Here is a 14,148-nt window from a genome sequence, read left to right on the forward strand (position 1 = left end):
GGGTCGACATATAGATGTAAGTATACCTCAGAAAAACTGTTCAAACTATCTGAAGAACAGGACATGTACAACCGGGAAATTATGTTCCTTGTTCCTCATTAATGTTGATGAAATTCTATTATCTCAATAAACTAAACTATATGTACAAATATATACTGAAATGACATAAATGACTCCATACTAAAATGTTATTGTCTGAGGTTTTCCCTGAAAAAATTATACTTTCCTGGTGTATTCAATTGTATAACCTGCAACAACAAATGTGAACAATAATCTTATGCCATAGTTTTATTGTTCTGTATTTCATATTGTAACCCCCTTTGCTTAAGTTTCCTTGAAGTGTCAGAATACACTAAATTACCTTTAGGGAGGTTATGCAGTCCTCTTGGTGGGTGGGGGGTTCAGTGGAGTACTAAACTTTGTTGTAGGAAATTGTAGGAAAAATACCAAACCTAGTTTGGAATCATATAGATTTTTTTTTTTCACTGTTGGTACTCTGTTGTCCCTAACGTTCTTATAGCTCATTTGTTGGTAAGTAGTATGTTAAGGGAAAAGTGTTGAATCCAGATTTTTGTTATGAAACAATACGAGTGGTATATCATTATTATTATTATTAGTAGTAGCAGTAGTAGTCGTACTGTAGTAGGAATGGGGATCAATTGATTATTTTTCAGTTTTGAAGCCAGCAATCTTTTCCCATATAGCGCCATTTTATGTTTGAGTGATGAATACATCCTCAGTAAAGGTAATTAACCTGCACTTCATGTATTTTAGTGCAATCAGTTACAAAAGAAATTTCAATGACAACACAAAATGTTTTTCTTTTATTCAGTGCAGCGTATAATTAGAGGAGAAGAAAAAGAAGAAAGAAGAAAAAATAAAGACACCAGATGTCCGGACATTAATGCCTAAAAACATTTTCATTCATTCAAACGTGTATAACTTTATTTAGACTACCCTGAAATGACACTCAACATAAAAACAACTATATCCACAGTATAAAGGTTTCATAAATGTAACATTAAACACAGTTAACATAATCATGACGTATCTCTAAATCTCATGTTGTCACAACTGACAATATAGGTAAACTATACATTATTTACACAATAGTCCCCATGCCATGCAATGAACCAATCTTTCAAACAAAACCTGCTCATAGATTATTAGATTATTGGATCTTCCAATAAATTCCAAATATAAAGAATTTTTAAAGGAAATGTATCTGTCAACCAAAACCAAATCATATTCATCAATCAACAATTTTAATATATAAACACAAATATTCCATTTTGTCCATTTTGTGATTTCTTACAGATAATTGCACTTTTAGGAGAAAAATAGCTATTTTGCATACTGATTGCTCCATGCAGTCTAAGAAACCTTGCAATAATTGTCTCACAGCGCCATCTTGTGAAGTAACTTGGCAACATACATTATCCAGTGTGGACTGACAGAAAATAGGGAAAGGAGTGAATGCAGTTGCAGTATTCAAGACATTTTGTTTGTGTTTAATCCACACAGAAAGAACCTACACATTTTCTACAAAACCAACAGAATATGTGGCATTTATACTATTTTTTTTGTTATTTTTTTCAACATAGCACAATGGAGGGTTCAGCAGTTCAGAAGTGAGTTCAGTCCTGGGTGGGGGCAGCTGTGGGTGCCTCTGCTTCAGGATACACCATGAAACCGGAAAAGGTGGTGTACCTGCCCTGGTTGCTGTACACGGCGTAGCGCTCGTCCTGCTGGCTGTACAGCCACACACTGTCACCCCGGCGCAGTGACAGCAGCAGGCTCTGACTCTGCATCTCCCGCCGCTTCGAAGTGTCCTCATCAAACACCATGGCCTGCACCTCGCCGCGCCCCGTCATCAGCTTCACAGACACGGCCTTGCGAGGGTGCTTCCCCACGGTGAAGGCGAAGTAGTAGGCCCCGGGGAAGTGGCAGGTAAACACCCCCGAGGTTTTGTTGAAGTGGCGCCCGATGTTAACATACTCCACGTCAAAGTTCAGCGGCTGCTTGTCCTGCTGCTTGCTGCTCTGCCCCAGGACCGTGGACGTCCGTGCCACTGAGAAGGCAGAGCGCTGCTGCTCTGCAGTCTGGCCGCCCATCCAGCTGTATGGCTGGTCACCCTGTGGGGGACATTTGGGGTAGGACAGGCCTGGGAGGGTTAGGTGGTTGCTGATGTAGCTGGTTGAGGAAATGTCAGGATAGACAAGGTAACCAGAGAAGGTGATGTAAGGGCCGACGTTGCTGTACAGAGCGTACTGAGGACTCTGCTGTAAGAGCAGCCACACCGTGTCCATGGCCTTCAGGCTGATCATTATGCTTTGGCTTTGAACTTTCCTTCCTTTCTTGCGGTAGTCATCATACGCGATAGCCTGCACCTCCTCCCCATTCTTTACCAGTATGACAGACAGCATCTTCTTGGGATATTTCCCCATGGAGTAGGAGAAGTAGTAGGCCCCGGGGATGCGGCAGCGGAAGTGACCGGTGTCTGGATTGAAATCGCCTCCCATGTTGACCAGCAGCCTGTTGAAGGTCACTGCCTTCTGGGTGCCTCCCACCACACTGTTGCTGCGAGTGGCGGAGAAGGCAGAGCGGAGGCCTGTTGTCACTGGGGGGACGTGAAGGGGCATGACTGACCCCAAGCAGGTGATCATGCCGAATAAACACGCCAGGAAGCAGGGTCTGCTCCACTGAGCTGCCTCACCTGGAACATTAAACAGAACAGAAAGAAATTACACTGTAAATATGAAAACAGACTGAAAGACAGAGTATTAGTCAGTTGGGGGTATTGTTTTGCTGCTAAAGTGCTATCATTGTCAAAGTAAGATATCAATTGATTGAGCCTTGTGTGTATCAGACTAAGATTAATGCATGATGCCAGTGTGTGATAGGCCGGCTGAAATACTACTATTAAGTGGATGAGGAAATCTGGCTGAGCCCTGTCGGGATAGGTCCCGCCACTCAAATCAAACAGTCAGTGGAAGCAACAGCCCCTCTAATTCAGCTGATATTGTCTGTTCTCTCTGTGCACTGAGAGAAGGGACTAGATTAGGTGCTGGTTCATCTGTTCCTGTGTCTGTGAACAATGGAAAATTTTGGAGGGTCGGTGCGGTGGGGCAGGGCAGTTAGTGGCTAGGAACTCAATTCATCTCAGTAAAGAATGCTAAAATATACCACGGCCATGTGTTGATGAAACATGAAAACTACGGGAGCGTGGCCAAGGCTTTGTGATCAGTTAGAGTAACAAGATTGTTATTGAGACAATAGTTTCCTGATAATGTTAAAAATAAATTCTTTATCACTTCCCAGGCACATCATTTGTTTCAATGAGTCAAATTCTTTCACTTTACCTTCACACACACATTAGGGTAAGAGTTGCAAGATGGGTAAGAGTTTGACAGGCTCACTTAGGAAAGACCTATGACTTTATCTGTTTTAAACAAAGCTACTAAAGAAACCATAACATGTTTTTTTTTTTTGTTTTGTTTTGTTTAAATTTGTGGATATATTTAGAGAAGTACATAGTTCTATAACCTCACAAGGTCTCAAATGATTGTTCTGAGCAGCTTCCATGACTAAATGAGCAGAAACCTTGTACCTGTAAAGGAAAAATACATGAGCAGTAATTACAGGCTTGGATTTTACAGCTAGTTGTTTCCGCCTGTTGCCTGTAATATACATATTTTACAAAAGACTAATGATAGATATTTAGTACTTAACTGAGTTATTCATTTGTCAAAGCAGCATGAAAGTTGTGATTAGTAGATGAGTGAGCTGGCAAAAGAATAGTTTTATAGTCACTTACTCTCACCTTCTGGTTAAAATAAACAAAGGACATTTCTTTAAATAGTGTGGTGCAACAACATCTCCTTATTGAATTATTTACTCAAGTGTGACAAACACATGCAAAATCAAAGTTAAAAGCCATTAGATAAATCAGACATTCATGATAACACCACAAAATTCACAACAATCTCTATCATTGTCCTGTGACCACAAAAAAAACAACCTTATTCCTGCCTAGGCAAATGAAATAACAGATCATATATCAATTCCTTATTCCCTCTCTGTTGCTACGCACAGAATTCATGTAGAAGGCCTTAACCCAGAAGGAAAACTTAAAAGCTACCTGCTCGGCCGTGTCGGTGCAGAGATTGCATGCCTGTAGTCAGCTGGACGACTTCTCCCTAGTCAGCTTTTCATAAAGTTCCTGTGACTTTGCTGTGCTGCTGATGTCCACCTAACCAGCCTGACACCCAGCGGGACATTGCTTTTGTCCAAAGACATATGTCAGGAGGAGGAGCTCAAAAATCCCCCCCCCTCCCAACTCTACAGCTTCCATTCAGCATCCAGTAAAGAAAATGCAGCTGTACCATACAACAATATTGGCCTGTAGAGGTGTTAAGTCTAATCTGTGCTGTGTTTTGTCTGAAATGGGTAGATCCGGTACAGAATGTCCCCGTCTGGAACTTTAGAGAAACTTTAGCAGCCCAAATCAACCGCTCAATTTAGATCAGCAGGTCCTTGAAAAAGTGCATGTAGAGACTGTGTGAAATAGCCAAATACACTGCCATGATTATGTCAACAGCCAAGACCCTTTGACTGTGCAACTCCTGAAGACCACACTGCACTCTTCAGCAGTGGTATACTGCAATCAAGAAGAGAGTGTTATGGAATGTAATGTGACCAATCACACACACGCACACACGCACACACACACACACACACACACACACACACACACACACACAATAATTACATGCTGAAGTGTCAGATTGTAGGCAAGATAGAGATAGAAGATAGAATAGAACATAATAGAATACAATACAATAGAACAGTACAGAATAGAATAGGATAGAATAGAGAGAATAATATAGAATAGGCAGAGGCGTGGGAAATGTTGCTTTCCATATTAAAGAATGCATTAGTATATTCATCTAATTTGTGAGTCAAGTCGCACTCTATTGTCACGCTCGGTCCCAGTTGAACCTATCAGCTACATTCCAGACCTTCCATCTACTGTCATGACGCAAAGAACCGGAAGACGTGTGTGCTGTCAATGCCAACGAAAGAGAAGAAGCATTGAGAGTCACAGCTAAACCCGCATTTAAGACAAGATGACAGGACTGCCCCGCAGGATCCTTAAGGTAATTATTTCACACTTAACACAGAAGCATATGGGACTTTTTATTATGTGTGAAACACGACATACCCAGTATAAACTCCAGATGCTTAGCTGTACGCTGTTAGCAGTTTGTCTGCTGGTAGCCAGCTCGCTAGTTTGCGCTTGCTAAAGTTACTTCCGTTTCGTCCCTGTTCCTAGCTACACCGAAAAAGGGTGGGTTAAAAATACATCAGCGCTTTGTAAAGATGGCGGAGAAATGTGGCGTGTACCGGGGTGGTCTTTTCCAAATGTACTTGTCAAGCACAATATTGGTTGTTTCTTTCGGCTACTGGTCAAATTGGGGGCTCGTTGAATGGCTAGCTAGCTATGCTAGCCTGACAGCCTAGTTAGTAATAGAGTGATGAAAACAGGAACACTCATTCAGCTAGCATGCTAACGTTAGCTAGCCAGCTAGCCTGGATACTCCCTCCTTAGTATTGTACTTTTCAGCTAAGCATAGATAGGCTCAATATGATATGTTTGCATCTTGTAGTCTTTTGCGTTGATATTGTTTACATTTAAATGTTTATTTGTAAAAGTTCGTACCTAGTAAACAAACAAACGCTAGTACCCAACAAAGCAAAATTGACGAAACGCTTGCTACTTGGCCAGCAAATAGTATCAATGCAGACTTTGCCGCAAGGCCTTGGCTTTGTGGGCCAGCCGTAGCAAGTAACGTTAGCCAGCTAGCCACATTGGGACTGGCAGTTGGCTTGGCAGGCTAACCATGCTGAGGAAGATGAGGGGATGATGTTACATCCACAGTCTTGGAGGATGCGACTCCCTCACAGCAGTGGCGTTGGTGCTTGACAGCTGTCCGTCCTTTGCTTTAAAATTTCTCAAATTCATGAGTTTCTGGTTGTAGTTGACAGAAAAGTAACGCTGTGTTCCCCACCACCCAAATACCAACCCATGATTTCATTGCTATAGGGCAAATATCTTCCCCATAGCATCATGAAATAAACAGAATATAGTTGTCTCTTCAACCATCACAGCTGGGCAAATAATGCTCAGAGAAAAACTGTTATCAGGAGTGGAAGCCTTATGCCTTTATATTTCAGTGGAAACTGTACAGCCACGCAAACAGGGGCTATAAACTGTCTTTAGGTTAAAGTCAGTTGTAGCTGTTCAGAGGGATTGAGGTTGTTTTGCACATTAATAGATGCTAATATGCAGACTCTTCTGCTTGATTGTGTTGTTATATTGATATGAGGTTTTTTATTTATTTATTTTTTTTTTACAATCTATAGTTTAGACATTTTGTATTTTAGTTCCTCTTTTGTGTTTTAAGGCCTGCTAGACTTGGTAGTAATAGTAATGTGCAAATACTTAATTGAAAGCCCTATTACTTTGTTTTCTCCAGAGAACCTAATCAATGGCATACTATATATATATATATATATATATATATATATATATATATATATATATATATATATATAATAAATGTATTTGTAGATATGATATCAGTGTGTTGTTTTGAATAATTTACGGTATGATTGCAGATACCTTAGTTGAGTTTTAAAGGAATAGGCCCTACCCTGTATTGAGTTTTATCAAGAAAGTCTTATATTAACATGAATGCTAGTTAGGAGTGACAATGTGGGTTGCACAGGTGGATGAGCAAGCAGACCACAGAGCGGACAGATTGGCGTTGGTGGGAAAAGGTGGGAGGGCTGGGAACAGTTCTCAGTGGATGTAGCCTCTGAGCCCTCTGAGCGTGCTACTGGGACTGGGTGCCCCTCTCCGTCTGTGTTTTCACTGCATGGTTTTGTCTGTGGGTTATCTGAAACATTTCAGGAATCTCGCTCCCCCAATTACATTCGGGGAAAAAAGAATGAAAAACAACAGTGGCGACTGTTAGCCAACTTTTTTTGGATGACTCTTCTTTACATGCATAATTGATCAGTTTATATCTGTGATAGCCAATGTCTTACTGCGATGCATAATATAAGAAGGATTCTAACATAGGTGTTGTGCTAGGTCTGTGGTGCATTTTCACTGCTATTGGATTGTAGTATATTCACACATGCACAAGGAAAGATAGGTCTAAATAGATTATCTAATCAAGAGACGTACAGTACCTCCCAACGTTATAGGCGAGGTATAGGCGTTATTATAATAGCCTACTACTGTTGAGATAGGGAGTAAAGTGACGAGTTTAGAAAAATGCAGTTCTGTGCAACTTCTTGCATGGCATTGGGCATGACTGTAGTTTCCTTGTTAAAGGCATCTCTCAGGTGTGTCACTCAGTCTGCCTCATGCATACCTCAGGCCATATCAGATACCTGCTCCTCTTGTCACAATGAAGGTGTGTGTTTCTGTAGGTCACTTGGCTGTCACCATGAGCTGGAAGTAGCCTTGCTGCAGTGGTTGATGGGAATGGAAGTAATAGTCTCCTTCGGTGTGGTGTCTGGCCCAGTGTCACCTCTAAAAGCCAGTTACATACTGCAGAGAGAGAGTTTTCAGATATTCAGCTTTGCCCCACCATTGCAGTCAAAGCCACCCTCCCCTCCATGTAAAAGGATAAAAGCCAAGCAGACTACAATCCACCTCCTGGCAACCAGTCTCTATTGTTAGCATAATAATGACTCACAACTGTTTGCAGCCCAAAGGCGTAGGCCAGAGCGCTTGGATTTTTCCTGTCAAATTAAGAATTATGTTACAATTGCATTCAATCTAAATGCAATTTGAATAAGGTATAGTTCACTTAAATAACAAACAACTTATACCTGTATTAGAAAGTGCCTATTTCTTGTGTCAGTGAGATCAGAAATAATACACCTTGTAGTATATTGGGCAGCTCAGTTTACACCTTTCTTGGACCCGAGTTTGGTTTGCCATCAGTCAGTGGGAAAGTGTTTATCTCAAATCACAAGAATCTATCACAGTTGGCCTGTAATGATAGGATTGTAATCTTAATTAACCTCACACAGTTAAACAAATATGACACTAAGTAATGACAGGTCTAATTTCTGCAATAGTTTGATTAGTAAGGAACAAGGTGGGCTAAATGCCAGCTGTGGTAATTTAGATGTGTTCTGCTCCAGTGTCAAATCACCTGCCTTATTGTACTTGATGACATTCACTTCTCTTCCACTTGATAGGTAGGCCTACATAGACAGGTTTCTCTACAAATCCAAAAACATTCACATTGTTCCTGGTTGATTGTGACAGACTGACAGTTTAAAAAAACCCTGAATAATCTATCTTTGTCAAGATAGATTATTATTTCCCATGACAGTTTCCTATTTAACATTAATTTGCCTACAAGTGGACCACAGTGTTGTTCCAAATGCAAAACAGATTTAACGTTTAGGTTTTGAGTGTATATGGCAATTAATCGGTTGATTTTGTCAAACGAATACTAGTTATATATTACTTATGTATTTTGGTAGTCAAACAATTTGCAAAGAGCTTGCACCCATGAATAGAAGTGCGTTTTGCTACTGAGCGATTACAGTTATGAATGGGAGAGCGAGAGCGTCTGCCATTCCAAAACAGAGTTGCCTAAATCAGAAATGGCCCATATTCTGTTATTGAGAAAATGAGAACAGCTCTTCATTTGTTGTTAGGGAAAATTATCAACTTCATTATTAGCATATTACTTTATTATTATTATTGACTGAATTAGCCTACTAATTTAATTATTTTACTGCTGAGAATTAGCAGGATTTTGCTGCTGGCTCTAGCGCGACCAAAGTAAACACATTTCCTGGCACTACCAACGTGATGAAAAATACTCACGTTCTCTAGACATGCATTCACCATGCTACCTTTCAGCACAATGATTAATAACTACTTTAATGATATCTGTATTTATATAACCCTTTTTCTGTTGTTTTTTTTTTTTATTTACCAGGAAACTCAGCGTTTGATTGCAGAGCCTGTCCCAGGCATCAGAGCAGAGCCAGATGAGGGGAATGCTCGCTACTTCCATGTGGTCATTGCTGGACCTCAGGACTCGCCTTTTGAGGGGGGCACATTTAAACTTGAACTCTTTCTCCCAGAAGAATACCCCATGGCAGCTCCTAAAGTACGCTTCATGACCAAAATATATCATCCCAATGTAGACAAGTTGGGAAGAATATGTCTAGACATTTTGAAAGGTAAGTGAGCGCCATGATTGATGCTTGGAGAAGATTGTGTTTTTGCGTATAATGGCTTTTTGTTACACGTTTGTCACACAATTGACAGAAACTGCATCTTTTCCCAGGCAGCCTTAACTGCCACTTTGCATCTGTTCTGTGTCTTTGGTCTGTTGGGTCAGGCGTGTTACTGTAGCAGGGAAGCCTGTGTATTGTTTCCTTGGTCTGTGATTGAAGTGAGAGATTTGCCAACTTAATCTCGCTCAAAAGATCAAGGGCCTTTTAGATTAGACTTGTGACCTCTCACTGGAGCTGCATGTCACTACTTCTACATACCACCACTGTCTCTTCACTGCCCCTGCTGCTGAACATGGATAACCATTCATTCCCTCGTTTCTCTTTTTTCCCCTTTTCCCCAAGTTGTCTTACTCTCTAACTTCCCTCTGCTTTTCTTGGTCTACATTTTCATTTTTTTAAATCCATTCTGGTTTTCAGATAAATGGTCTCCAGCCCTGCAGATTCGTACAGTGCTGCTATCAATCCAGGCGTTACTAAGTGCGCCCAACCCTGATGATCCCCTAGCAAATGATGTTGCAGAGAAGTGGAAGACCAATGAAGCTGAAGCCATAGAGACAGGTGAGAGTTGTGATTTGGCCGGTTTGGGGATGGGGGGTTTACCGCTCCCCACCCTTCTGCCTCCTGCCTCCCTCCTATTATTAAAGGAAAAATCCACCCCAAAATACTACACTTAAAAAAACAGCTATTGACGATGTACCAAACGTAGACAGTGTGATGCCACAATGCGATTTTTCCAGTGCAACTACAATGGAGTTTAGTAGCAGAAAAAAATGCATCATCTAAAATGATCTAAAGCATCAACAGTAAACGCCAAGTTTTGGTGTCAGTCCCTCTGAATCACAGAGCTTTTCTTTCTAGACTCACCATATTGCACCAGTGCTCAACAGAGATGTTGCGTTTTGAGTAAGGTGTGTGACTCTTGCTTTTTTTCAACTGGAAAAACTGCATTGAACTGATTTGAATGCAACAAGTCCAGGCACATTCTCTTTTAACTGCAGTAGAAGTAGACAAGGCAGGTTGAGGGAAAGTGAATTAAAAAGGTAAATTACAACACTTCATCACAAAATAACTCACAGATTGATGATATATAACAAGTGTAAGAGTATCCGAGGGTGGAGTTTTCCTTTTAAATAACTCTTGCCTCCTGCTTACCTGGTAGGTATGACCCTGTGTTTTCCATCCATCAACCACATCACTTTTCTGCTTCATGTTATTGATATATTCATATTCATCCTGCTAACATTTTCAGTGGGCATTGCCCATCCAGTCATGGCTTACTCCATTTGTCTTTGCTTATATTCTCACTTTATAAATGATTTTAGTAATACTTTTATCTTTGAGCCATGGATAATCAGTAAATTATCATGTTATCAGTATTTAATCTTTGTCTGCCCACTCTTGTCATTTTCATGGGAGTTTTCCTTGTTCTCACTGAGGGTCTAAGGTTTTGGTGGAGGTGATATGCCATTTTCATCTACTGTTTTATAATATGGCTGTTGTGATGCCCTTTGAGGCTATAACTGTGACTCATGTTCCTATATTCTTTTGTTTCTTTGTGCTCTACAGCCAAGTCATGGACCATGCTATATGCTAGAAACAATATTGACGGGTAGAGCGGCGTAACAAGTGGAGAAACAAATGGAAGTCAAGTGTGAACACAACTCCTCATGTTCTGCCAAGACCTCTTCCTACTTCATTTGCATTTAAAGGACACAGTCTTAAAAATATATATATTATAAAACAAGCATTAAGGAATATATTGTAAAGGAAAAAAAAAACAACTGCTGACAATTGGTGATTTAAATGCACACTAGAAAAAAAAAATGACTTGTCTTTGTCCTAATTCACTACTGTTCAAATGCATGGGCAGAGGTTTTAGATCTACTCACCTGGCTTTCTTTGTCCATTGATTTTGGGAGGCTTTTGCCAACCTCTGCTTTAACAAGCGCGTTTAGGAGAAAAAAAAAACTGGGTGTCATGTGTATGTCCCACTTTTTTTTTTTTTGGGGGGGGGGGGGGGGGGGTCAGGGTGGGAGTTGATGGGAGGGGTGAGGGCGGGGCGGGTGAGTGGGATGGGCAGGGAGGAAAGAGCGGCTGGAGCTGGTCAATACGGTATACTTTTTACTTTTCTTTTAACTTTGTTTTCTCGTGTCGCTGTTTGTTTCTTAAAAGCGGCTAACTGCTAGCCCGTCGTAGACACACACCTGAAGGCAGACCATGGATTCATCCTGTGTGTACAAAGCCCAGCAACAATCATAGCCCTACTTTTTTCTTTAAATCACATCTGACTTGAACGTTAAATACAAAATAATGATATGACTAAAAATGAAACTGAGCCTGCCACTATCACATTAACATTTGCAACCACTATCAGTGTAGACCCTAACGTAGGCTTGTGACCGGTGTGGGGCTAAGAGAAAGAGAGGGGGTGGGGCGGTGTGTGTGTGTGTGGAAGGAACAGGACCTTTCCTCAGTTTTAGGGTATATATGTTTTGTTATCATATCCGGTCTTCTATATTTGGATCTTTCCTGCTATTGCCCTACTAATTACTCTCTGCTTTTTCCTGTTCATCATCACAATCTAATGCTCAACGGTTTCCTTCCTCCCCATGGCATTTATTTCAAGAAATAAGGGTTGCATTTGAGTTGTCAGTTGTTTGATGATGTGAGCAGTGGTCGGGTAGGGGTGGGGTCAAGGGAACGGGCTGTCAGAGGAGATGCTGGGTTATTGCAAGATCAAACTCCAAGAGATCAATGAAGGCTTTGTTTCTCAGCTGTCACGATTGGTCTTTGGTTGAAAAGTCTGTATTCAATTCACTGTTTGTAAATTCATTCTTTCTATTAATCTGGGGAGGAAATGTTTTCCTGCTCTCAGAATGCTATGGAAACAGTCCACCTGCATACTTTTGTTTTCTGTAAATAAAATCTGTTGATTAATAAGAAAGAGTTGCCCGGGTGTGATTATTTTTAGGTGTAGAAATAGGCCAGTGGCGTCCAATCATGTGCCATGAATGGTGATTATATTTCCTTCCAACCAATCACCAAGTGTTTTCACTAATTAGTTGTTCCTCTCTGCTTGAGGTTGTGTCATTCAGTGAAATCAGCTGATGTGTTTGGGTTGAAGGAAAACCTGCAGACTCTTTTCCCTCCATGGCACATGATGGGACACCACATGGGACAGATTAACCAGGCCAAATGTAAGGGGAGTGTGGCAACTAGCGCTACTGCTGGTTGTGTAAATTCATGACAAAGTTCTTATTCATTTGTGTATTGACAAGTTATTCATTTTACCATGATTGATTGGTTGCATTAACTTTCCCAGAAGAGTTAGCTTTGAATAGATGGCCATAATGCCACTGCAAGTAGAATCCCTGTCATATTTAATTCACTGTACTCTGTAATGCCATTTCAATCAAATTCCCTATGAAGTTGAGGATTTTCTCAGATTATTGAATGTAATCGGTGGCATTATGACTCTCCCTATATTCCACCACAAGCTGAGGACAAACTTTGTGACTGTAACATTTAGAGAAATCAGTCAAACTCACTCTTTAATGTTATAAAGACTATTGGTGCTTTTGAATTGTAGTATGTGACCAGTAGTATTGCTACTTTTCTGCTGGCAGGGACAGTAGAGCCATCTGGGCAGAGGGGATCTCACAGACTTTGTTAGCACAGATGGCACATACTTTAGTAATGATGAAGATGAATCACTAAACTGTAATGAGTGCTCAGAACTTGCTGATTACAAAGTACATAATACACGTGAGATTGTAACAGCAGTGGGAGAGTTATGCACTTTTGATCTGAACAACGACATCTGCCGAGGACAAGAGCTGTTTTTGTGTTATATGTGTTTGGACACTGCAAGAACACTATTAAATGATTGCATTTCCAATCAAATATATTAGGGATTCACTGGTAATGTATAAGCAAATAATGGATCTATCTCATCAATTAAATTGTCAGCCAATCAATCAACCAATCTTTGGGCAGTAGTTGCCCCTAAGGCTGGGGGCCTACTTTCCTTGAAACAGATGGCATATACCTTGAGCTGTTTCAAATTAGTCCTATAGCTTTGTTAATTATCCAAAGCTCTTTGGCTACTGACACACATCCTTCAGATTTAAACATGCTTTTGTTCCATCCTTCCTTAATTAACCTAATCCCGATCATTTGATGTTCCATAACTATAAGATTATCTCCTGACTGCCTTTCCGGATAGGGCTACATGCTCTCAATCAGCTGGCAACTTTATGACTCAAACAACCATCTTGTGACAAATTCCAATGAGGTTCCAGAGGTTGGGTTGTAAAATAATATATAGCCTATATTTTTTTAGGTTTAGGGTGAAAAATTTAGTAGCCAACCAGAGGCTGTAGGATTTTTGGATTTGAATATGATTTTAACTGGTTAGTGATCTTTTATTTCTCTCATTATGTACTTCTCTGTAATGTAAACTCATAATAATCTTCCTCTATGGTAGCCTTGTAGTGTCACAGAGTTAATTCTGGGCACCACCTTATTTTTCTATAGCCTACATGCTCCCACTTGATCACTATCCAAAAACACTATTACTTTCCACTATTACTTGTTGCAAATGAATGTTTGATACTCAATATTTCATCAGGGAATATTTGTGAAGCCATTTGTGAACACATTTGTGAACACTTCGCAACGTTTTCGCCGCTGAATACGCCCCTCGACAGTAAACAGACCAACTTTACCCGCTAGAGGGAAGCCCTGTGCTTTCTAACCTTTGCTTGGTATTACAACACTTTACCTACTGCAGGTTTCACCTACAAG

The 14,148-nt window shown here is 40.5% G+C and overlaps 2 protein-coding genes across 2 annotated transcripts; one reads left to right on the plus strand and one right to left on the minus strand.

Annotated features, from left to right (window-relative positions):
* Nucleotides 1-1,637: 1,637 nt before the first annotated feature.
* c1qtnf13 (C1q and TNF related 13) lies at nt 1,638-5,252 on the minus strand. The gene is made up of 2 exons (XM_071911943.1): nt 5,225-5,252; nt 1,638-2,716 (listed from the first exon to the last, which is right to left on the minus strand). Exon 2 carries the CDS (start codon nt 2,664-2,666, stop codon nt 1,638-1,640), a length of 1,029 nt encoding a protein of 342 aa, XP_071768044.1. The 5' UTR covers nt 2,667-2,716; nt 5,225-5,252.
* ube2na (ubiquitin-conjugating enzyme E2Na) lies at nt 5,034-11,348 on the plus strand. Its single transcript, XM_071912955.2, has 4 exons — nt 5,034-5,159; nt 9,039-9,285; nt 9,760-9,900; nt 10,909-11,348. Exons 1-4 carry the CDS (start codon nt 5,130-5,132, stop codon nt 10,953-10,955), a joined length of 465 nt encoding a protein of 154 aa, XP_071769056.1. The 5' UTR covers nt 5,034-5,129; the 3' UTR covers nt 10,956-11,348.
* The last annotated feature ends 2,800 nt before the right edge of the window (nt 11,349-14,148 follow it).

Source organism: Centroberyx gerrardi, chromosome 4, assembly GCF_048128805.1.
Source record: "Centroberyx gerrardi isolate f3 chromosome 4, fCenGer3.hap1.cur.20231027, whole genome shotgun sequence".
Classification (NCBI taxonomy): domain Eukaryota; kingdom Metazoa; phylum Chordata; class Actinopteri; order Beryciformes; family Berycidae; genus Centroberyx; species Centroberyx gerrardi.

Excerpts from the sequence above, each read along its gene's own strand:
- c1qtnf13 (XM_071911943.1), bottom strand. The coding sequence starts at position 2,666 with ATGATCACCTGCTTGGGGTCAGTCATGCCCCTTCACGTCCCCCCAGTG.
- ube2na (XM_071912955.2), top strand. The coding sequence starts at position 5,130 with ATGACAGGACTGCCCCGCAGGATCCTTAAG. Across the intron at positions 5,160-9,038 it reads TGCCCCGCAGGATCCTTAAG|GAAACTCAGCGTTTGATTGC; the intron begins GTAATTATTTCA and ends TTTATTTACCAG. Across the intron at positions 9,901-10,908 it reads AGCTGAAGCCATAGAGACAG|CCAAGTCATGGACCATGCTA; the intron begins GTGAGAGTTGTG and ends TGTGCTCTACAG.